The sequence below is a fragment of the Betta splendens genome, chromosome 4 (assembly GCF_900634795.4).
Source record: "Betta splendens chromosome 4, fBetSpl5.4, whole genome shotgun sequence".
NCBI lineage: Eukaryota > Metazoa > Chordata > Actinopteri > Anabantiformes > Osphronemidae > Betta > Betta splendens.
This window is the reverse complement of record NC_040884.2, coordinates 21,691,339-21,716,079: the sequence shown is the minus strand read 5'-3', so window position 1 is coordinate 21,716,079 and position 24,741 is coordinate 21,691,339. Positions and strand designations below refer to the sequence as shown.

The window sequence follows — 24,741 nt, the reverse complement described above, 5'->3', positions numbered from 1 at the left end:
AAACGGGGGATATGAAATCATTCAAATATCTCTCTGTTTGTCCTCCAGGGTTTATTTACTTTTTAACGGACAGAACCATAAAACAACAACGGATACAGTTACTGGCAGCGCAGAGTGATGTTTGCCTCAGCGCGGACCGGGCCGGTGTCGGCTTTAATCTAATACCAACAGCACGAGACCGCTCTCGCTGCTGTGAGTCACACGTTTCAGAGTGTGCGTGCTCCTCCAAACATGCGATGGTGTCACATAACAATAAAACGGAACGAGTCCAAATTTGACTATCAGCTCTATAAACGGGAAGCGTGTGCCGGTGAAGCCAGAGGCCCTCGGAGCGCTGCCGGAGGCGGGAGCACACGGGGGCAGAGCTGCCAGCGGCGTCCTGCGATGCCTGCATAGTTTGTGACATACTGTTATAATTTCACTGCGGCCGCGTCGTTACTCAGTCACATTTGAGCGGCGCTGCCAGGGAGCGGGCCGCCGGGCCGCGCTCGCATCCGTCACGCAGCGGCGGCTTCGCGTCCGACTGCTAAATAATTAATTCGCAGCCACATTACTTGTCCTGCCTGATGGGAACTACAACGGGAGAAGGTACAACTCCCACAAATCACTGGGGCGAGAGCGTGAGATACGATATTACAGAAATAACAAGGTGACCTTTCGGTTTGACTGAGCTGAGAAACGGCGCTGCGGGCGCACGGGCGCCAACGAGCGCGTTGTCGTCGGGGACGACGTGGACGCTGAGGAACGGAGCGGCTCAGCACACGTTTGCCTCATCCCCACCTGAGCCTTGGGAGCCCGCCTGGGTTCTGCACGCGTCCTGAAGCAGTGCTGAAGGCGCCGTGCTTTATAATCAGGCACGCTGTTAGCGTTAGCTCATGATTCAAGGGCGGAGATTCTCGCTGGACAGTCGCTCCTGCTGCCGGTTGAAAGCCTGTTGTCTGCTTCTCTTTAAATGAACCTAAGAAGCTTTGATTCAGAGTGAAGCAGCACTCATCATAAAAAAAAATGGATTCATCGACGTTCCTGTTCCAATGACACTTGCATTTCAAGGTTTACGGCCCCAGCTTCCGCCCCTCGTCAGATTCAGGTCAGGATGGAGCTCATGTGATGTGATGGTGGATCTGGGATAAACGGATGAATGTGTGGTTCCACTACTACGTGTCCACGTGCCAACACAACAGCCTCCACTCCTGTGGGAAGCCGCTCCAGAAGATTGTGAACTCTGCATGCGGGGATTTGCTCCTATTCAGGCACCAGAGCATTAGAGGGTTGTTGGCCACCGATAAGGTCTGGCTCTGAGTCACTGATCCAAAGCAAACAAAGGATTTATGACATTTCATTGAATACAGCACTCGAGAGCATGTAAATATAGTTCATATGCAAATAGGGTTAAGAGAGCGCTCACACGGTCTGTAAAGGGCTGAAATCAGCATTTAGTGGTGCGACACTGGAGCCTCCACTCCAGACCCCTCGATTACAGCATTCCAGGAACACGGGGCTTCTTTCAGGCCTTAACGCTGTCATAGTATTATATACTAATGTGAATGTGGAAACGCCTCCCACTGAGACCCGCCGTTCAGCGGGGACGAATAGACGGCACTTTGTGCTGCGGACTGATGCATTCGGGAGCGCGGGGGAGGTTTGGCCCGGCAGCCTCCCCGTCCTCCCCCCATCGTGTCTCACCCTTGACAGACGAGCAAAGCGTCGCGTTGACTTACACGGGTGATTCATGATGAATCATTTCCAGCTTCTGTCTCTGGGGACACAACTGTCCCCGACTAATTATTGACCATTCACTCAACACATTCATGACACTAGACTTGGTGAATTCACAAAACTAGAAAATGCTTTACCCTCATAACCGTTAAAGGTTTAAAGAAACATAAATGCTAATGACAGCAGGAATATTAGGAAGTAAATGTTAAATGTCTTGACCCAGTTCTTCTTCTCTCTTTTCTTTCCCACCAGCGTCTGCCATGTCATCAGTTACGGCGCACTCAGCCCATTAAGGGTTGGAACACTTATAACCGTTGACAGCGCGCCTCTGCTCACACCATTTCCTGTTTTCAGTCAGAATAGCAGAGCGGAGCCACGCACGCGTCGGTGACAGTGCTGTGTCATTGGTTCAGAGCTTTATGCCTCTGTTCCAGGTGTTCATGGCGTAAATCAGCTGCCGTGAGTTAATAATTAATAGGAGCATAAAGTGTGGGTTGTGTTTTCACAGATTCAGTCAAGCAAACAGTGTGTGAATGCTGAGTGACTCGGAGCCGTTGAGCGGCTGCGTGTTCTTCACTCAGACATTTGATGCATTATAACAAGAAAACAATATGTTTTCAGAGTCGGTGGCGAAAACAACTATTTGTTTGACTCCTGAGCAGCAATTTGTTTTGTCTGGGTAATAGTACTCGCAGTAATCTGCGCGGAGGGACGAGTGGTATATGGATTTTTAATGGCGGGCTGCGGCGTAACCTTGGTGCTCGTCAGCCACATATGAATTATACGTGTGGCAGCGGCCAAACAGGCGCTGGGTCCCGCCCCGCCGCCGCGCGGCCTAGCACGCGCCGCGCACGCACGCGCCCACGCGGCCCAGCAGCTTGAAATGAGATTCAGTCAAGTGCATAATCCCATAGTTCTGCTTAGCCGTGATTAATTGACCAGCGGACTTTTAGATATCAATGGTCCACAGACGCAGCGTCGCGCCGCTACAGAGAGGCGCGTTAGCTAGTGGTAAGCTAATCGCTCGCAAGCCTGTCTGCAGAGCACGCCGCGATCCCAGAGTGCCCTCCGAGGTTCTCCAGCAATTAGCCCCCCCCCCTGGCAAAATGATTTACTGACCTGTCATTAAAAAGTGGCCGGGGAGAGAGACATCATGCAGAGAAATGGCCCCTCGGATCGATAGCGGAGTAACTCTTAAAGCACTGTGCGGCTTGTCGTTAGGGGTGAAGTATTTGTATTTATGGTTTCACACTCGCATGTGTAAGGAAGCTCCCAGTGCCTCTCCAGCAGCGCGGCACCGGTTGAAAGCCTGTTTGTCTCCGCTTTGCTTCAGGTGATTCCGAGGCGTCAGCCGATGAGTTGTCATGTTTCATCAGGCCAGCAGTGTCAAATGTGCTGCGGCTGTCGGATGCAGCGTTATCAGTCAGCGCCGTCCTCAGCGTCCGCGTAATAACTAAACATTAACTGAGTCGGTGACGCCGTCTGCCGGAGTGAGACACAAAGCGATACGGCGCAACCGGAATCTGATTTCAATCCAAAGCAAACTTCCTCTTACAGCTGGAAAGCTGGAAAACGGTAAGAAACGTGGCTGACTCTCTTCACCGTGGTGCCGGGAGTGAAAACACCTGTGTGCTCATTATTCCTTTAACATTCTAAGCACATGCACTTTAAAGGCGTTTTGAAGCTACGCGCCAACTCTGGATGAGGAGCAGAGACGCGCCGGTGTTGGCAGGAGAGACTAGGCCTGGATGATAGATGAAGCTGGAGGCAGTATGCTAAGAAGCCTCAGACGTCTCAAAGACCCCTCTCTCTCGCTCTCTCTCTCTCTCGCTCGTCCACTTCCTCCTGAATCTCCCCTCACCGCTCGCCTCCTCATCCCTGATACCTAATCTGTCTCCTCAGCAGGAACACTCTTTGGTTTATAGACCTCGTCCTCCCTCATCCATGACGCATCGCCCTCCATTCTCGTCTTGTCTCCGCTGTGGCCTAATTGATGGGTGAACACTAACAAGTTGCCCTCCCTCCGCTCCTCCGTCGCGTCCATGTCCTGAAGGGCCTCTCTCTCACTCTCAGGGCGCCCATCTTCTAAATCCCCCCTCCCTCCCTACCTCCCTCCCTTCGCTCGCCCCGCTCACTTCTCTCTTCATTATTCATTAAGTTTCCCTTTAGATCCAGAGAGAGCAAAAGCATGGCTGAATTCATAGGCAGGCTCAACAGCTGGCCCAGGGGTACCTGAGTGATGGGAGTGGGAGCTAAAGGAGACCACGACTCACTAATTGAGTGACGGGGACAAAAAAAGAGAAAGAGGGAAATAATAAGAGCAGCTGGTCAGAGAAAGTTTAGAATGATGGAGTTTTCGCTTTTATTGGTTCTTTATATTCAACTTAGCTTACATTGAGGATTAGGCAGAGTCTTCACTGGAATCATTCATCCCGGAGACGACTCAGATGAAATTACACAACTAGATCTCCTGATGATAGCGTCTCTGCTAATGACATCATTCATCATCAGATGAATGCGTTGGTTTTTACAGCTGAGCCAACTGTTTTTACGTCCTGTTATTATATATTTAACTGTTTAAAACAAACAAACAAATGCCCACATTAGATTCTCATTATAAAGACGCAGACTTCTACTTTCCTAAGCAAACTTTTATTTAAGCTGTGAGACTCATTTTATTATTAGAACGTGTTTTGTTACGCATTTATTTATTTATTTGCGTCGCACGTTGGCAGCCATCTTTATGTTTTGGCCTGCAGATGAACAATAGTGTTGTTGAAATAGGATTTTGGACAATATTGACTGTCCGTGCTGTGATTGTGAATGCGTGCGCACAGTCCCTGCTCAGATTATGGACAGACGCCGAGCATCATGGCTGAAATGCCTCAGGAGAGCCGGACCCGTGACAAGCTGCTGCCGACGCCAGATGTTGGGCCACTTGAGAAGGAAAGCGCATATATATAGAGACTCGCACGCGGCGGCGGCGGCTTTAAAGTCCAGCTTTGCGAAGCACTTAGAAACACGGCTGCAAACAAGACGTCATCCTTTATTTAACGATATTGAATCCTGTCTGTGGAAGGAGCCGTGCAGCAGAGAGGTGTGCGCAGACAACACATAGTGTGGGAACCGCTCAGAAGAGCTGGCTCTTAACCTGATAGCAAACAAAGTGATTTTAAATAAATCTATACAGACCAGACATGAATAAACTGGGGCCAAGTCGAAGACAAACGTTTGTGTGCTCGTGAAATAATAGTGAAGATTTTATTCTGAAAAGCCTTTTTGTCTGTTTTAGCAAGGGCAGACGAGCAAATTAAACTGTGAGAGGCTTCGCTGTTTTCTTCCCACTGCTTAGATGTTGACCTCACTCTCCCAGTTCCTCTGAACCCACTGGAGTAATTGGTTACTGTGCTTTGCTGATGGTCCTATTGAGATTCTGCTGCATGAAAGTAACGCTCAGTTCTTCTCAGCCAGTGAACTTGAGGGACGCCAGCGTTGGATTGTTGGACTGGGATGGAGCCTCACATGTGGAGGCCAACGCCTGTACTGAAACATCGATCGGACCCAATTATTTGGCTCCTCAAATTAAAACTTCCTCAGCTGACGTGATCCCTGTTTCACCAGAGTCCTGTCAACACAGCGTTCGGATCCACGTCACCAACTCCACAACAACCGCTCCTCCTCGTGTGCATTAAACATGTGAGAAACGGCCCTGGCTGTGCTAAAAAAAGAAATGTTCAGGGCATGAAGTTCATAACAGACTGTGAAAACAGATAAATGAAAAAAGGAAAAGAACGCTGATTTCGTCTTGGGACTGAAAGGGTTTAAACAGGAGGAAAGGACACAAAACAAAGAGCAGCGCATTTAGTCTGAGGTTCCCACATGCCTGTAAACGTGAAAAGGCTGCTCCTCTCATTTCACAACATAATGAACGCTGCATCTTATTTTTAATAAAACATCTCTATGTAATTGTAAATTTGTGTTCAGGAGTTTTATATTTAAACCGTTTTGGCTTCGTGTGTTGACACTGACCCTCTGCTTCCTGAGTCAGGGTGAGTCTGGGTCTGTAAGAAAATGAGATACGGATAATGTATCGCTTCCTGATCACTATCTTATGTAATCACGTGTTAACAGAGGAAAGAGAGAAGATACCAGAGAGAGAGAGAGAGAGAGAGAGGGAGAGAGAGGGAGCAGCTCAGGGAGGGCTGGTCCGAGCCCGGTGACTGTGGATTGATTTGAGAACCGACCAATTGTGCGCCTCCTTGGGCTTGAGCCGCCGCAGTAGCCGGGCAGGATTGGAGGATGCCTCGGCGGCGAGATCTGCACACACACACGCACGCACGCACGCACCGGCTCGTCCCATCACCCGCACACACGCACACACACAGACACACTAGGGAGGAAAGGTAGAGTATCGGCTTTCCGCAAGCCGCGCAGTCGAGCTCTGCCCCGGAGAGGATGAGAGCGGCGAGGGGAGGAAATCACAGCAGAGGCGGAGGACCGGAGAAAATGAGGAACAAACTCAGAGCGGCGCGTCTTCACGGCCATTAATCAGCTGTCATGTGCGTTCAGGGGAGTGCGCGCGGACAGGTAAGAGGCACAAACAACTTTGCGTGTCTGTGCGCAGATTTCCGCTCAGCCGCTGTTAAGTTTGTCTTTGCGCCTGCCTCGGCGAATGTGTCTATGCCGTGCCGTGTAATTAAACGTATAGCACTGAACATGTCGAGTGCGCGCGACTGTGCGCGCGCGACCCTACGCGGTGACTTTTAACGTGTGCGCAATTTGGAATTAGAATTGCGCCCCGTGACACGGAGAGGACGAGGCGCCCAGCAAGTGCGGGGCCGCACACTTTCCCTCAGTCATGCCGCGGCCGCGACGAGCGCGTTTGGCGGCGGTGCGCCTCAGACTCCTCTCCTGGGGTGTTGCTGCACGCGCAGCCTCGCCGGAGTTATGAATGATCGGCTGCTTCCAACCGAGTGGGAGTTGGAGGCTCTCCGATGCGCCGCACAGTGAAGCCAGACTGATATGTGCGCGCACTGCAGGAAACGGAGAGTCCACTCATTGACTGCAGCCTCTCTGTACAAGTCGAGCTCTTGCTCTCCGCATCACATCGCGTCTCCCCGTAGCGTTTGGCAGTGAACGCCTCAGTTCGAATCTAAATTCTGTCAAACGCAATGACAGCCGTGTGTGCGCGTGCCTGCGCGCGTGCGTGCGCGCGCGCGTGTGGAAAGACGCCGGAGCCAAGTGCCAGATGCTTGGCTGTCCCTGTTAATGTTGCATTGATTGGCTTCTGGTGAGCGCAGGGAGGATTGTAAGGCTGCCAATTTTCTCCGCCTGCTTCATTATTTATTTTCTGCAAGGTGCTCACCTATCTGGTGTGTTTGCAAATGTTTAGGGACATCGATGGCAGGTGACACAGGCGGCGGTGTGTTTTTTTGTGTGTGCCACAAACGCTTTGAGTGCAGGGTAGTTGACGCGGAGGCTGATTTTGGACCGTCGGCTGCCGTGGAGGCTGATGCAGACGATGTCTTACGTCCATGTGCAGGAAAAAACTGCTCTGATCTAAAGCTTCTAAATGTGTTTACTGAGGCCTGAGAATATTTACTCCCTCGGTTTAGATCTAATGTGGCCACTGGACTGGAGGAAGGTTTAAGCAGGGGGTTGTTTTATGGGTGGGTATCGTTTTTTTTTTTTTTTAGAGGACAGTTTCAACCTAGGCTTTCAGGGGATGTTGGTAAAGGAAATGAGCGTGTCCTTACATTAAATAAGCATCAACCAATTGCATGGGCGGCGATGGCTCCGTACAGGACGCCTCAGCCCCAGAGGCTCCTCTCTGCCCAGCACGCAGCCGCCACGTCACGTTCCCCTCACACTGCTAAACTATTCCATCCAAAAGTCCCAAACAGCACATTTTTCTATGTTGCATGTGCAGAGTGGGGATTTAAACCACAGCAGCTCATGATACTGACCTGAACTATGACCCAGCAATCACGGCGTGCGCTCGCTTTGAAGGACGCCTCACTCTCATCACGTTCGGGGCAGCTGCCTGGTTCCAAAGCGGCTAATGCTACTGGCTCCGACTGGAGATGTGTTGGTCATGAAATGGCTCGGTCGGATCCTGGAAGTCGCGCCCAGCAGCTGGACGGGGGAGAAGACGAGCGGCTGAGGCTGCAACTGATCATTTCGTCCCCGTGAATTAGTCCCTTTTTGACGAAGATGACAAAAACACAATCGCACCTTGAAGTCGCTCAGTCTGCCAGAAAACAGACGCACAAAAGGTTTAGCGGCTCCAATGACACGACGAGTGTCGCCGGGAGAAGAAATGGCTTGAAGGTTAAAATAGAGAAATTGGGATTGATTATCCTCCGGATGATTTTCTGCATGGCTAACCCAACGATTGGCCGAGGCCCAGAGTGAACAGACACACGGAAATCACATCAGCAATCGCGAGCGCTTCACCTGCGGAGGATCTTTATTTCCACTCGCAGGTTTCCCTTAAACAAGGAGAGATGGGCTCCGTGACTGCGCACAGGTCAGGTCCCGGCCTTGCAGCCGACAAAGACGAGCGACTGATGGTCTGGGAGTGTGAAGACGGCCCCGCTGCCTTTTAGACACGCTTTGTTGATACAATAATGCACATGTTTGTCCAACCTTGTGGATATTTTCTTGCTCGAAAAGGGCACAGAGCTAATTACACTGTTATTAATCTCACAGAAGCAGCGACTCAGGAAAATGTCTGTTTCCCTCCCAGACTCCAGCGTTTGAATAGCGCGGTGCACAGAGGTCAGACTGCACACGCTAATCACTGGGATCTCTGGTTGGACACTAGTTAACACCCCCTGAGCCTGAAGCGGCGGTGGACAGTTACCCGTCACTCATTCAGGGCGTCTCTAACGGCGCGTATCGCTCAGCGAGGCAAATTGGTCACGCGTCGAAGCGGGCTCGACGGTAAAAGTTTAGCCATTTATGTTTGTGCTGCTCGAAAGGTCAGTTTCAGACGGTTCTGGGCAGAAAGGTTGTGCCACTGGGTCAGAGCTTATCATGAAGGTTGCTGCTATGAAAGTGTTTTCCGAAAGGTCGTCTGTGGGTCTGAAGGAGCCTTTTAAGGCCCCGCTGCTCCAGAAGTAGGGGGTCCAGGGGATGTGTTGGTATCGGCTGCCTCTCCGGTCCTTACACCACATTATTCACCAAAGCTATCCATCCATTTTCTACCCGCTGGCTCTCGTAGGGGTCACCGGTGCCAGGCCCAACACGCACCAGCCACGCTCGCACCCGGTTCTAGCAGCGAGTTGCGTGACGGTGACGCTCTTGTAGCACCAGTCAATACACATCAATGCATTGTGCCTGATGTTTGCAGAAATTAGCCGCGTAGCCGCAGAGTGACGGACTCAGCGTGTTGCCAGTCATATCGGTAGCAGACCAGACAGGAAGAAGAACAGATTATTGTTCCAACCACACAGTTGAAGGGCCATTCAGAAGATGAATCATGCTTCTCTTCAAACATTCTCAGTCTCTTCACAGATAAACAAAAAACTGGCCATTCAGTGGCGGTGCTGCCAGCTCAGACGAGGTAGGGTAGGAATTAGCTCCGAAAAGGCTTGATGGGTCTCGTCAGCGATTCCATCTTCTCCCAAATCCAAGATGCAACAAGGTAAAATAATCCCCTGCTTCTGATGCAGCCCTGTGATGTTATTGTGTGGCTTACAGAGATAAACCATGCGTGGAATTTTGTCATTAAATTTCTTATCAGACATGGCACCCTGATGGGAATGTTTACACACTCACCGAAACGAGTTCTCACATTGGGCATTAAATATGCAGGAGGAGCGTAGTGCTAATTCCTGGCAGCAGCGGAAGCTCTGGGAGCGACCTGAGGAGGAACCAACGAGCGGGGCATGTTTACGGGCGAGCGAGAGCAAAACAGCAACCCAAAAAGAAGTCAACAAACTGTTTGTTTTGGAAAATTTGTTTTGGAAAATTGTAGATTTGCCCCATTTTTTTTTTTTTTTTTTGCAACAAATCATTTGACCGAGCTTCAAACGCGCCGGTGCGTCATCGCTTCCTTCCCAAGACTCCGGCAAAACGAAATTATTGGCAACGCACTCATTCTAGTGGCTGAATTAAACGTCCATCCTTGAAGAAAAGCTGTTTTCTGGGGCAACGTGTAAACGGAGAACAGCTTCTGATTGAAACCTAATGATTAAGCCGTAGAGGAAGGTCTGAATCGCTGTCTGCTCACTCTATGTGCTCATGCGTGTTTTGGTTGCCAGGTAAAGTAAAAATCACACACTTCCATATGTTGTGGCTCCATCGTCAGGCTCATGGTGATCACCTGGCTCCTCAGACCCATTAGGAGGAGGAACCCAGCACCAACTCGCTTTCTCTGACCTGTTGTTTGAGAGTGGCTGCGAATGTATCTGCATTTCTTGCAGTGGGACGTGGAGCCGTGTGAGTCATGCTGACATTATTGCTCGCCGGCTTTCTTCAGAAGCGGCGAGAGCAACATTAGAATGATTCATCTCCCGCTCTCAGTGGTGGTGACAAATGGGCAGCAAAGCATTTCCTTAAACAGCGCTACAGGAGAGAGACTGATCGGCTCTGAGGACTGTTGTTTGACCGCAGCATTAGAACCAGATTCCAGTCAGGAAAACACAGTGAATGATTAAGTCTCTAAACAGATAAAACAAAGGACTTAATACATATGAAGTCTCCTGAAAACCCACTTATCGGTTCTTAGTTTTTTACAAAGCGTGGTGATAAGATCATGACTCCAGGATAAAGCTGTGTAATATGTGTCACCCATACTAAACAGATAGTTCTCTCTCCTCTTAAAGGGGCCAAACCCTCACTGGCCACTATATTAGATACCCCTCACCACATTTATATTGAGGTTAGGAAAGATGAGCCCTAAAGACGCAGCAGCTAAAACCAACAGTTTGGGTTTAAAAATGAAAATACAATACGGGAAGTGGACACTTCCAATTGTAGCAGGATGTTTGCTTTGATGCAGACAATAAAAGTGGCAGAAAAGGGAAAACTGCTGCCGCAGTGGGATACAGATGAAACTATCCTCCGACTGCAAATTTGTCCACGGTTTTATGGCGCGAGCGTCTCTGCGAAGCATGAAAACAGAGCCATTTGATTGCCAATATGCTGCATGAATCCTTAATGTTCTATTAGGGGGATGGGGGGTTGATTTTCATCTCACATTTGTGAGTGTTTGCTCAGAGACGTTCTCTTTTTTAAATAGCTCTTAAGGATGAACTGTCATTATGTAATCACTGCATGGTTCTGTCTGGGATCCTGCAGGCTGCCTCCCAGTCTTTTATTTTGTTCTCGGCTTAAAAGCGTCGGGGCGGTGGGTTTGCCTCTTGGTCACATTCTGCAGGTTTGAGCTTCTTCAAGGGAAAGGCTGTGTTTTATTCACATGGGCTCGTCTTTTATCATTTTATTCCCCTCTAGATTTATATTCGGAGCTTTAGGCGTCTCGCTAACACTTTTATACTCGACAGTGTACACAGAATAAACTGGGAGACAGTCGGCATCCTGCTGCAGGAGCTGAGCACAATGTCTGCGCGGTGATGGACAACACAGTTAAAGCGTCGGGTCTCTACTCAAAAACAGAACATGTAGAATATTTCCGCATGTTGCCACTTAGCACTATATGTTAATGGCAATAATTGATGTAAGTGAATGAGATTCCAGCCATTTCAACGAAACCCCGCAGGAGTTTCTAATCATATTGTATAACCGGCGAGTGGAGATACATTTACAGGCTTTAAAATATTCATTTCTCTTGCAACATGGAGTCCAACTCCAAAGCCATGTCGGACTCTGACAGGGAGAGGAGGTGAGTGGAGTCAGTTACTTGTCTGTGTCACAGTGCAAAGAGGAGCTCTGATGTGTGGCGAGGGGGAGGCATTAGTGTGCAGGGCAACCTGTCAGACCCGCTTACGCTTAACGTGCCAACGGCCGAGATGCGGAAATGAAGGGAGAGAGATGTTAATTTGAGTTGGGGCGTGAGCGACGGAGGCGATGGACGGGGTGTCCCTACTGATTCACAGCTGGCGGCTGCAGGTGACACAACTAATAGAATGTTAATACTGCTTGAATAGCTGTGCGGCGTGTGTGCAGGTATGAAAACGTCCCGCGGAGCGAGGACGCGGCACGCGCACACGCAAGTGCACATGCTTAATTCATGCTCCCGCTCAACACCGTCTGGACTCCAGCACAGGCGGACGATCCATCCGTTCATTCACTTTGTGGCATCATCCGCCCGCTTCCTCCCCCCTCCCCCTCCCGTCCCCGTGGAGGTCGGTGCCTGTGAGCTAGTTGCCAAACTGTCAACCCCGGTGCCAGCGTGTCAAACCCGCTCCCCGTGTGTCGAAGCGGATGTGAATGCAACTAAAGAGATTGGCAACGTGTTGCCAGGAGCCCAACTTCAAACTCGACATCTAGTTTTATTCGTGTTCCCGTCAATACAATGTCACGCTTACTGTAAAACACCAAGTGCTCCGAGTCTTTCTTCACAGCTACAGTGTTGAGAGCAGTCTCAACTTCGTTTGAGAGGCAGCTGTGCAGAGATGTTCAGGTTTGAACTTCGAACCAATCAGAGTTCTGGCAGGTTCATTAGGACGTTTTGCAGCAGTCCTGTTTGTTCTAATTCGATAATGATGAACCGAGGAGCTGCGCAGCTCCTGGTGGAGCAGAGCAGATGGTGGAGGAACGTAGTGGAGCAGGGAAACAAACAGAAACGTGGAGTTTCTGACAGCTTCGTCCTGAAAGCGGAGAAGCTGCGTAAGTGGATTTATTGGCAGAGCTGCTGTGGATGAAATGAGACTGCAGGTGTTCCTAATAAAGTGGCCACGTTGCAGCCGCTCTGGAACGAGCACGACACATCAGACGCGGAATGAAGCACGCGTTCCAACGCGGGACCTCAGAGGATCGCAGGGAACGTGGAGGCTCGGAGGAAGACGGAGTGAACTGTCAGCGACTCATAATGAGGCGTGATCGTGCCACTTCATAGGTGTTTGTGCTGCAGTGGCTTCAGCTTCGGTAATGACCTGAAAACCGGCCCTAATGCCTCGCACCTCGTCCCCTCGTGAGCAAATCTGCCCGGCAGCGAGGGAGGCCGCTCATCGGAGCGTGAGATGCTGAAGCGAGTGGCCACAGCCGCGCTCCCGTCCAGCGAGCGAGGCCGTCTCCGCCTCCTCCTCGTCCCCAAACCCACCTGCTCCGGGTGCTTCAGCGCCTGCGACGCAGCGGTGGCTGCCAGGTTCCCGCAGCCGCAACCTGAATTTAGAGTCCGCCGACATGAAGAGAAGCGGGTGCTGTAGGTGATATGAATACATTTCCATACTGAGTCCACTCCGGCTTTCAGGTCAGTTTCCCAGAGCTCGAGTCAAATCCCAGAAGCTCGTCTGAAGCAGAGCTGGACCTTTCAGTGAATTATTGGTCGTTGGCTTATTTGACGAACCTGAGCAAATGTTTTGTGGTTCTGTCATTTTGCTGGTTCTGCCAAATCACCTGATGTCAAAGTATCCAGGCTTCCTGTAAACACGTGCTTCGTCTGATTGTTGCCATCACAGGCCCTGCTCCGCGCATCCTGCTATAAAATGCGTTGAATGCCTTTTCCTGCCTCATGAATAATTTGCAGGGACGAGTTTGGAAGCCGCATTGTTTCTAAGCGCGTTTGCTCGGCACACGTCATGTTGCTGCCTTTGTTGGGTGACGGCTTGCTGCTTCTAACGGTTGACGTGTGGAAACCGTCAGAAAGTCTACAGATGCAAAGGAAATGAAAACTCCTAATGCAAACAGTGTTGGAAAATCAACAGGGGGTGCCTTATTTTTAGGTGCTGGTTCAACAAACCAGTTTTGGGGGATTTTCCTGGAATGATTAACATATGATGTTGGTGGCATGTGTTGTATTCTACAGTCATAGGTTAAATCAAAATTTTACTTCTAATACTTATGCCTAAAAAGCCAAATTATTAAACTGAATCACACTTAACTGTTTTCATGGTTCTTGTAAATAATGAAGACAAACAATAACTATCTAATGAGGAGCAACAATCAACAGGTTGGAGCCGTTCTAGGTTCATCAGGGTTAAACTCTTATTTAATCTCCTGCAGATGAACCTCACACTTCTAAGATTTATTATTGTTTCTAATACTTTGACTGACGTTAGTGTGAGTAGATTTAATCTGTTCAGTGGAGGTTATTAAATTGCTGAATCAGCTGTTTTCTACTATTTTATACAATTCTGTATTTCCACAATTCAAACACCCACTAGTCTCAAATTCTATTTTATTACATTAACGGCCCTGATGCAGCTTCGTGTGGAGGCTGGGCTGCAGAGCTGCAGTCAGAGCAGAGAGAGAGAGAGAGAGAGAGAGAGAGAGGTTGTGATGATGATGATCATCATACTGCACGTTGAAAACCCGTGTTTGTCCCTGCAGTGGCCAGCAGATGGGCGCTGTCTGCTCCATCCTGGCGCTTCTGCTGCACGACGAGAGCTCGAGAATCCAGCCATTAAACACACAACAGATGGGATATTTTCCATCTTCCACCCAGCACTCATTAAGTCGCCAAAAAAAAACATATAGCGGGGTTGACGAGTGCAGACATGTTTTCTAATTTGACACTAGAGATAAAAAGGAGGCAAAAAGCAACTCCTTCACAGTTATAATTAAGGTTGCTTAACTTGGCGCGTAAACACGCAGAGATGGAGGCTTCTCCCTCTCATCTCCAGGACCTTTGCCTGAGGAGCAGTGCATTGTGGGTCTGAGCCAATCAGAGCGAAGGGTTGGGACAGATGGCGTTTCGAGGGAAGGACGAGTTGCTGTAGACTTTGTTAGCTGGGTGGGAGGGGATGACTGACAGACCAGCCTGCCCACATGACTCAGTGGGAGTCATTACTGCAGTGGGCTTAATTACCTTTAGGCCTAATCTGTGTTCAAAAACCTGCTACTTATTGCTTGTAATTACCGACGAGTGTTGGAGAAAGATTGAAATTCAGGGCGGAGCCTTTCTCCTGCACTCTTATGTTCATGCAGCACGAAACAGATGCAGAAACGGTGACACGTCATGTTTTCAAGCGTCAGATGACTAATTGTGGCTTAAGTGGAGCTTCAGTTCCTCGATGGCGGTAAACAAAGCACGTCCTCAAACGGCACAACTGTGCTTGACAGCCAAGTGTTTTCAGTTTTCATCTGCCTAATTTAACATGTGGCTCAGGCAGTTTCTCTACATGTAGCAGGGAATCTAACTCACTTTCACTCCTGGCAAGAAGAAAGAGACTCTATTCACAGATCTCCAGCTCTGGATTTGACAGGACGGTGGAGGGGAGCCGTGTAGAGCCGGGTCATTACTACTAGATGATGCAGAGGTTGTTTTCTGCAGACCATCCTCGGGTTTCGTAACGTGATCAAAGTCACGTTCCTCCAGGTGGTGGAATATGTGCTCAAATGTACTTGCGGGAGGGAAAACATCAGCCCTCCACAGCAGGAGAGATGCAGAATGGATGTGGAGCGTTTGTGTGTTTTCATTACGGGCATTAGACTTGTGGTGTAGAACACTGGAGGGCTGGGGATGCTTTCATGGAGAGGAGTGCAATTAATTCTGGGTCTGAGAAGCTTGAAGGTTAGAGAAGAAGTGTGTGACCGTTGACTGTGGCTCCTGGTCTGAATCTCAGCATGTATTTCTGGCTCCAGTCTGCATCCCAAGGTGACCATTTAACACCTGCTCCAGCAGAGGAACCGTGATGCATCGCAGGTGGGAAACTATTTTTATGTGTCTGTGTGGACAAAACCTGCCCAGACACAGAGCAATATAAAACTTAATATGAGTGAATCAAGTGGAAGGCTATTAAACTGGGAGGAAGCTGGCTTAAAATCCCAGACAGCTTTGGTGGAAAAACGAAGCACTTAAACAGGTCGCTCAGCCGTGATTCCTGATGTGTTTTCTGCCGCTAAAGCGCTGAATCATTGGCACCTCTCTCCAGCCTATTTGTCTCCTCCAATTTGGTGGAACCTCCGGGGTTCGCCACACAGCCAGAGGAAGCTGATCAGCCTAATCTGCCCCCCTTCACATACAATGAGCCGGCTCGGCTGCAGAGCAGGTACAGCACTTATCAATCAGACGCGTTCTGGCTCTCCTGACTAAAGTGGCTGATAGCTGTCAAACGAACGCCTGTTCCAGAGATGCTACAGTAACTGACATCCTCACTAACTTCAAGCTGGCCCAGCTGGCGTTAAAACGCGCTCCGATACAGAAAATCCCCCTTGTTTATCAGACACAAGCTGCCGCAGATAATATTTGCTACAGTGATATTTTCTCAGCGTTTGTTTCTGGGTCAAACGCAGGACACGGTTCCTGTTGTTCTGGGCCTTATTGATGTTGCATCAGCCCTGGTCACTTTAAACAGAACAAAAAAAGCGTCCCGGGAAGTCTGCAGCGTGTCGGGACCGCTGGAGCCGCTCATTAGACTCCTACATAGGCCATAGAACAACATGTGGTCCCTCTTAATGCGATATGCAGGACAGCTCCAGAGGAGAGGGGCAGCAGAGTGTGTGGCAGCATGGAAAGCTGTGGAGATGGAAGAATCTTTGGTGATATATACGCCTTAACTCACCGTCACCGAACCTCAGGTTCGGATTCAGCCCAAACATTTCACGTGAACCCGTTTCACTGCGCCACTAATTTCCCCCTGTGCTGTTTGTCTTCTCCTGTCCCGGCTTCAATCCTCTTGTTTACCCACCCGGCACTCGGTGACACGTCGCCTGAGACTACAAGCAACAAACAGGCCACATAAACGGGCTGGGAAATGTGTGCATTTGTTCCTTTTCACGCGAGGTGAAGAGTCAAGAGTCCTTTTGGCTGCGGTTGTCTCCGTCTCCCTGGCGGCCCTCTTTGTTCTGAGGATGGAGCGGTGATATGTGTTTTAACCCGCCCCAGTCTTCTGCAATCTGGTGTTTGACATCGGGAGAAAGCTGATGCTGAGAAATCGAATGCAGTGGCTGAGCTCCCAGCAGGAGGCCCAAACATTAGCTATTAGCGCCGGGCGACAGGAGCCTCTTCCAGGCCGCTGCTGAGCTAGATTGAGGTGCTTCTCTTTTGTTTTCCTCAGCAACCTGCACTCTCCGTCTTTCATTATGCTCCATCTTCCTGTTTTTTTGTTTCATCTCCTGCAGTGTCATCAGTTACGTGCGAGAACAATTGGCTGCACTCCGGCTAAGGTCTTATTCAATTTAAGTTGTTTACATGGCCAGTTGATTCCCCGCGATTGAATTTTCCTGTTCCCATAAATAAAACAGTAGACAGCATTTCGACTTGGCTACAGGTTGAACAATCAACTAGTAAAAAAACTGCCACATCAAAAAAACAGAAGCTTTGGAAAATTGGAGCCACGTCAGGTTTGTCATAATCAGATAATGGTATGAACCAGGATTTAGTAATTACGGTGCATAATTAACCGAATCAGATCAAAATAGAATCGCACGTGTGTAAATAACAACTCGTGCAACTTCAATTTCTTGTGGCTGCGTCTGAGATCAACTCATCCCATTAAATGCTGCAAACTTATAAACATGCCGTGGGCAGGAGGCTGCACAAAACAATATCACCATCGCCATCGTAAAGGGCGGTGGGGGGGGGCTTATTTCCTTTCTTTTGACGGTGCCAGATGCTGCTTAGAGTCAGCATGATAATCAGACAATTAGAAGACTGATTGAAGAGAGCCCCAGGAGGCAAGAGTGAAGCCACTGGAAAGGATTTTTATTCTGACTCATTCAGGTACAACAATCGTCTCACCGAGTGGAGGGAGGTTCGCTTCAGCGTGTGATATTATTGAATCCAAAAAATAATTACGAAGCATGAAGGAAAAGGTTAAAATGTCTAAAATACCTTATTTTGAAAGAGCTACTCAGTGGGCGTCTCTTCCTCGGCGATACAAAGGGAGCAGTGGAAGCGGGATTTGGGCGTAGCTGCACCTATGCAGATGCGAATCTTCCGCCCAGATTACACACGGGGTGTGTGGCTGAGCATTCATTCCCCGCTGCTTTAATCCGGACTTCCCCTTCCCTCTCCGTCTGAGCTGGCAGCAGGTATTACTCATTACAGCATCACCAACAACTAGGGCTGAGCTTTCCTAACTTGGGTGTGGGGATATTTGAGACATGGGGATTAGCTTCCGAGCGCGTCTTAATCCGTATATGTTCGGAAATTGTATATTTGTTCAGAAATGATTCAGTGATCATCCTTTAAAGTGCGTGTCTATCATAAGTTGCATTAAAATGTTCTTTCAGTGCTTCGCTCTAATGTTGTCACACTATTGTAGGAGACAGTGCAGCAGCTTTGAAGTCTGTCAGCTCCTATATCCTATTAAATATCAAATGCATGTATTTGTGCTGGGGATAATCCCACGTGAGGCTGCTATTCTGATGCAGCCCTTTGAATGCCGGCCCAGGCCTCCTGCTGAGAGGAGGGCGTGGCGTTCAGGTTCCTGCACCCACTGCATCGCCTCTGTTTGTGTTTGTGTGTTAATGGCAGTGCGAGTCAAAGCCCCAGTGATATCTCATCCCATATGTCTAATGGCAAGCAGCAGCTGTTGTCCATGGACGCTTTAGTCCCATATGCACATTAAACACTCAGCGTCATCTTGTTCTCCTCGTGCAACTTATAGAATACCCTTCTCTCAATTGTAATCAGATTCTGAAATAGTCACTTTCTTCAGCTGTGGCAGAGCAAAGGGCGTCTCACAACACCAAGGTCGAATGATGTAATTTCATCTCATAAAGGAGCCGGGACTGATTTCATGCTTCAGCAGCGTCTAAATATCACGTCCAACTTTAAAATCCACTGCACAAATGTTTCTGAAGCCGGTGCTTTATAGATCACAGAGCTGCATGTGCAACGTGTGATGCATGTTTTTCCAAATGGAATAAAGAACGAGCAAAGCTTCCCTTGAATGCTAACGTAGGAGCTGAGCCGTGCCACCTTCAGTTTATAATTCGAGTGAGAAAAGCTGCTTCCTTGTCTTTTCTGTCTTGTCCTACGTCTGTGTGTATCATAGTAAACCTCCTGCCGCACTTATTATTCACTGCGATGAGGCATGAACGAAGCCTCGCGGTCCTGATAAAACATCTGAATCAAACCTTTTTCAGCTATTTTTTTAATAAGGCTAATCCGAGTCATCCTTCGAGTCCCAAGGCCGACGCTGCTCTGCTCTGATACACGACTCTGACCTCACAGGGCAGGATCAGTCACCGAGAGTTAGCCCGACCTCGTACGCACACACAGCCTTTAGTAGCGCTGGAGTCCAGAGCTGTTTGTATCATCTCAATGATGGCGCAAACGCTGAGATGCTCCAACCTTTGTTTACTTGATCACAGTGGGCGTTTCCATCTGTAAGGATATACAGTATTGGTTGCAATTTAATTAGAGGGAATTAGTGGACATTTAGCTTTTACTATGCATCAAGTTAATCTCTACCTCTGTGTGTCTCCTGTCTCTTCTCTCTCCCAGGAAACCCAGAATGGCTTTCGGGATTAACCTCTGCTCCTGGTAGAACCACCTACGAGTCCGCGCTCGTCGTCTCGCGGCCCGGGGGAACCTCACGATGCGCGTGGGTCCCGCTCTCCTTTAAAACAAGCCCGCCTGCTCCGGACCATGACCCTGCGAGGATCTACGGGGGCGGTGTTGCGTTAGCTTGGATTTGACGCCTGCTCTGCGAGGAGCGCCGCGCAGGTCTGCGGCGGCGCCGACGGCGGCCGCGGCGCCGGACGTGGGGGGACGTTGCCACCAGCTTTACCGAAGCACCCGCCACCATGAGGATGCCCAGCACCTCCCGTCTCTGTCCCGTCCTGGTCTGCCTCTGCTTCGTGCAGAGGTACTGCGGGGCCAGCCACCACCCTCCCACCAAAGTGCCCTCCAAGAACCAGACGCGGCTGCCGAACGGGGAGGCCGAGGTGCACCACCGGCTGAAGCGGGGCTGGATCTGGAACCAATTCTTTGTTTTAGAAGAACACATGGGGCCGGACGCACAATACGTGGGCAAGGTAGGATTCTACTGAGCTGACTGTGAGTGCAAAGAGAAATCTTTTGATGCCGGGGAACAGCTTACTAGGCATTTTTCATCTTGTTTATTGAGAAATAGGTTACAGCGGGAGCAAGCTGTTCTATTGAGGTACACTGCCACGTCGGCATTGTACGCACTTTTTTTTATCGTCTGATGTGGAAATTCGGGTTTCATTGTGAAGGTGTGTGGCTCTTTTCCCTGTCATTACATGGTCTGAATTTCTCTCCTGATAATGGCCAAAAAATGTTTTATTCTCTGTAATTAAGGGGTGCCTCTCAGCGTGTCTGGCTCTCTGGGAAGCCAGCTATGCAGGAGTGGATTAAGTTTGAAAGTGAGAATAGCCCTCTTCATCAATCTTTGAACTGAAATATTAGATTTGGTTTCTCTGTGGGGGGAAAAGAGCCCAGATTTGGATCTCGTGGTGGGAAATGAACCACGGCGGTACGAAATTGGACAGTGGAGCGGGAGGGAGATTGTAAGTCAGGTGCCTGATTGTTAGAAAGCTTTATGGAAATGATTTCACCCTCATTCCGGAGTGACTGATGTCGCTCACGGGGGAACAGATAGTAGTGGGGGCTCTTGTTGCTTGTGCTGAGGGTGTGGTGTATCCGTTTGTTGCTGGTTGGTGGTGACTTTTCTGTTAGCTCCACAATAAGCCACAGAGAGCTGGTTAAGTCCTCTGCTTGCAGATTGCCTGCCCTTATCTCCTGAATTGTGAAAATGTGTTTCTCCGCTGCAGTGATCATTATTCTAGGCACTCAGGCACAGACTAATCCCCTCAACTGCACTCGGAGAGAAAGAGAATGAGAAAGGCAGCGACGCTCCTCTGACTCCACATATGTCTGTATTTCAACAACAGTGCCATTTGAAGGGGAAGCGAGGGAAAGGAGGGATGACATGCCTCGAAAAAGGGGCGAGAGGAAGGAAAAGCGCATATCGCTTCCCTGCAACGCCTGGGTATTGAACCAACCTGGGGTTTTAATCACACATGTTGTTGTGAGGCTGACAAAGCGGCAAAGAAAGGTTACGTCTTGGTGAAACATGTTATTGTTAATATTATTTGATGCATAAATGACCCGTAAAATCCCACAGTGACAAAAACATTCCCGAGAAACCGTGTCCTGAATATCGGACAATGAAAACGACATTTTTTTGCAGCATTGAATTCGTCCACTGCTTTGAAATTCATGATTGTTTAGTTTGCTGATGTGTGAGTTCTACTGGTACCTTAAGGGCGTTGCTGTGTGTGTGTGTGTGTGCGTGTGCGCGTGCGTGTGCGCACGTGCGTGTGTGTGTGTAGCTGGTGCTGCTGATGAAATAAACATCAACAGCTAATCCGAGATGATAATAAAGCACTGAGAAGAAACATAAACACTATTAAGGAATTATTCTGACATGCATGTTTAAGGCGATGAGGTCTCCAGATGGTTAGCACAGAAAAACATTTCATTATGTGGGTTGTGATGGTGCACGGTGTCCTAATGTGTCCAGGAGACAGAATGACCCTTAATTAGACCAAGACAGGAGGAGGAGGAGGAGGATTAATGCACTCGGCATCACTGCGCTGTATTGTTTTTTTCCCTCCTCTTGCCTTTGCTTGATTAAAAACTCTGGACATTAGCGAGCAGCAAATGAGCAGCTTCACTACAGGGAATTGCCACCACGTTTTTTTTTTCCTTGATAATTGCAATAATCATAAAAAGTGACGTTAAAATTGCCGTGTCATGAAAAAAGCACACAGGAAAGGAAGTGTAATAATAATAATTTGAATGGTCAACATGAAGCTGATAAGGATCCACAAGGTCAGACCCAACAAAAGCCACGTCTGTGTCAGAGCCGGCAGATGAAAATGCTCTGTGCACTTTTTTACTGATACTCTCACATAAAGGACAGCAATGAGTGACTTCTGGGAATAAGTGAAGCGGCCAGTCTGTCAAGAACATTTTTAATCCTCTTGAGGTACCCCATAATCCCCAGTGACACCTTTCTGGGAGGCTGATGCATTTGGGAAATGACAGCTTTGTGCATGAGTGAGACGCAAATGCTTGGTAGGGGACAGAGCTTGTCCAGATACGAGACAGGAGACAACCCTTCTCCCAGTGGGAGGTGTGAACGTCTACGTGTCAATCAGCTCAGTGTGGCGCTTTGAAGTAGTCGGGCAGGTTACAGGCAGGATGGTAATTTTCAGAAGATGATGCAAATCCTCCAGCTCTGAATGAACATGAACTGCAGTGAACTGTATACTGTAACTTAGTTGGAGGACTGGGTGCAGCCGGTGGAGAAAAAGAACCGGATGTTTGGTCCCAAGGCTTTAAATCGAACCTGCATCAGGTTCCATCAACCAGGACTAAGGCAGAGACCCTCTTGTCTTTTCTCACGTCCATTTGCGGACGAACGTACAGTAGCAAGACAGATGCCTGCATATTTTATTCATGCTTCTGAAAATGGACTAGTACGTGTCAGAGTTGGACAACTCTCTTGTTGTATGTACAGTAAACACAACAGTGGGAGGAGGAAGGAGTCAAGTGAGCTTTCAGCCTCGACGCGAAGCCCCAGTGCAGCTGGAACGTTCTTTGATGATGCAGCGCTACATCAAATAGCAATGAATTTCTCACCCAGTGCCAGAAAAAGAAACACGAAAATGGAAAAGAGAAGCGTGATACTAGCAAAAATACAGGAAATATTAACATGTTTGATGAGTTTATGTAATTTAGAACAATTTCAACCACAGAGGTTCCAATTTTCACATGCTGTGTGATGTCAGGTCACAATCTCAAAAGTGCATGTCCCAGTGTGCAACCATATTAGCACCATTCACACAAATGAGACTATTTACCTTCAGTCACTGCCAGAATGTGAAGCGGACAAACACGGCATGTTTCCTCAAGCTGACGTGCTGACGTTTCTATTCTGCGACGTTCAAATATCAAACTTTCGCCGCAGATCGAGGCAGAGCCATTAAATTAAGTGTCAGGGCTGCTTCCAGGACTCTAATAATCTCATTACTGTACATCAAGAAGTCAACCATCCTGCTGGGGAGACAACGATTCATTCTGTTTCTCCCCGCAGATGTCAAAATAGAGGACAAGCGTTAGGGCGGATCCGGGAGATGTGCATCTCCGGCACGTCTCCAGCACGCCCCTCACGGCTCGGCTCGTGATGTATGGTCATTAGGTGGCCACTCCATCATCAGCGTTTACTGTGACTGTTACAAATCAATCCAGGAGCAGGGGGGAGCGCCCGGCGAGTTGATTGGGAGGGCGCACGGCAAAAATGTGGTGATAATCAGACAATCAAGCACGCCCACATAAAAAGTGATTAAGTCGTCTTCAGTGAAGTATAAGAGCTGAGATTTAATCAAAGATGAACCCACCCCCTTCAGTAATTGCAAATATGAAGCCAAGGCGCTGATCATCAGCGAGGACACGTAGCCTGCTCATTTCCCCTTCCCTGAACATGATGGAACAAGGCCTCCGCAGCCTCACTCCCACCTGCAACTCCCACTCTGGCGTCACTCAAGCTTCCACGGCAGCAGAAAAGTTCGACAAAGGCCCGACTTTTCCCGGCGTGCACAACCTGAGCTTCACCCCGGTGTCGCCCGTAGCCCATAAAGCTGATGGCTAAACTAGAGGTTTATTGCCGGATTGTAAATCAGCTTGGGATCAATCTGCAGAAACGTGCTGTAGCCACCGCGCTTGTGTTGTGACGTAGTTTATGCTTCGCGCCCGGTGTGAAACCCGATCCTGGATTTCATATAATCGTCACATCCAGCCTTTTATGTCGCACTTACTCATCCTCTGCCTGCACAGGAGACCCACTCCTCTGGTTCTCATTCTACACGGCTTATAATGAGTAGACATAACAGCACTACAGCAACATCCTTTTCATACAAGCGGAGAGCAAACAAGGCTGGCCAGGCACATACATTATGTGGATCTGCTCAGCGAATACACCCAGGCCATTACAGAGGGCCTGCTCTGATAATGCAATCCAGCAGGGCACATACATTACCTGGATCTGTACAACGAAAAGGACAAAGCCAGTGAAGAAGAAAAAGAAGACGCCGAGGAGCCGAACAGATGAAGGTCAAGCTGTGTAGCAACTAATAATGCAACTGGATGACACTCAATAAAATGGGCCACCCACCGCTGCTAAGACTGTGTTACCTGTCACATTCTTCTTCTCCTGAACGCGGGGCTGCCGTCACGAGATGGACTCATTTTCTCCATTCTACCTCAAACAAAACATCGATCTGGCCTCTTTGATTTTCAGCCACTTCTGAGCGTTCTGGCTGATTATCGTAGCACCATGTGGCCAGTCAGTCGGCTCTGTGTTGGTGGAGCGGCGAATTTGGCAGCGCTGGAGTATTTGGCAAACGGTGCTAGCATCTAAAGTGAGATTGAAGGCTGTTATGGTGGATGTTGTTCCGCTGGCCCAGAAACAGAGATTTTGGATCTTTATTCATTGATGGGTGAGTGATTTGTTGGGCAGCGTGCGAAAGATAACTGGTGGCTGGATAATAGAGGCAACGTGTGCTCTGGCACATGTTGGAAGGAAGTCACCTTCCTGAGAGCTTCAGCTTAAAAACTAAAAAATCAACAGCTTGGTAAAGTTGAATTAACACAGTAAATTAATAATATAAATTAAGCTACTCATAGATATTATTCCGTAATTAATTGCAATATGTTACAGTTTTAAATCATATCCAATTATCTGGATGATAGTTTACAGTGGATTAATAATCTTATCACAGTAATAATAACACAATGTGATTTGTCTCTGTTGTTGTTATTGCATTGAGACACCACCCAAAAACAGACACAGGTAAACTTCTTACGTCCTCTTCACTCTACACACATCTGATTGCTCCACTGCTTTGGTAACTCATAATTTGCGACTTCTCATTTGTCATGAACTCTAACAGACTAATTGAGAGACTGAATAACTATAA

General features: G+C 48.7%; 1 protein-coding gene across 2 annotated transcripts in view; it reads left to right on the top strand.

Annotated features, from left to right (window-relative positions):
- Window positions 1-24,741, top strand: part of LOC114853776 (cadherin-18) — a 98,126-nt gene that overhangs the window by 35,842 nt on the left and 37,543 nt on the right. The window contains exons 1-2 of one of the 2 annotated variants that reach the window (XM_029147560.3): window positions 6,050-6,303; window positions 19,238-19,770. In XM_029147560.3, the coding sequence (XP_029003393.1) occupies window positions 19,540-19,770 (231 nt within the window). In that variant the 5' untranslated portion in view covers window positions 6,050-6,303; window positions 19,238-19,539. Of the gene's footprint in view, window positions 1-6,049; window positions 6,304-19,237; window positions 19,771-24,741 lie in introns of those variants that run through there. The other variant, XM_029147561.3, reaches the window with a different exon arrangement.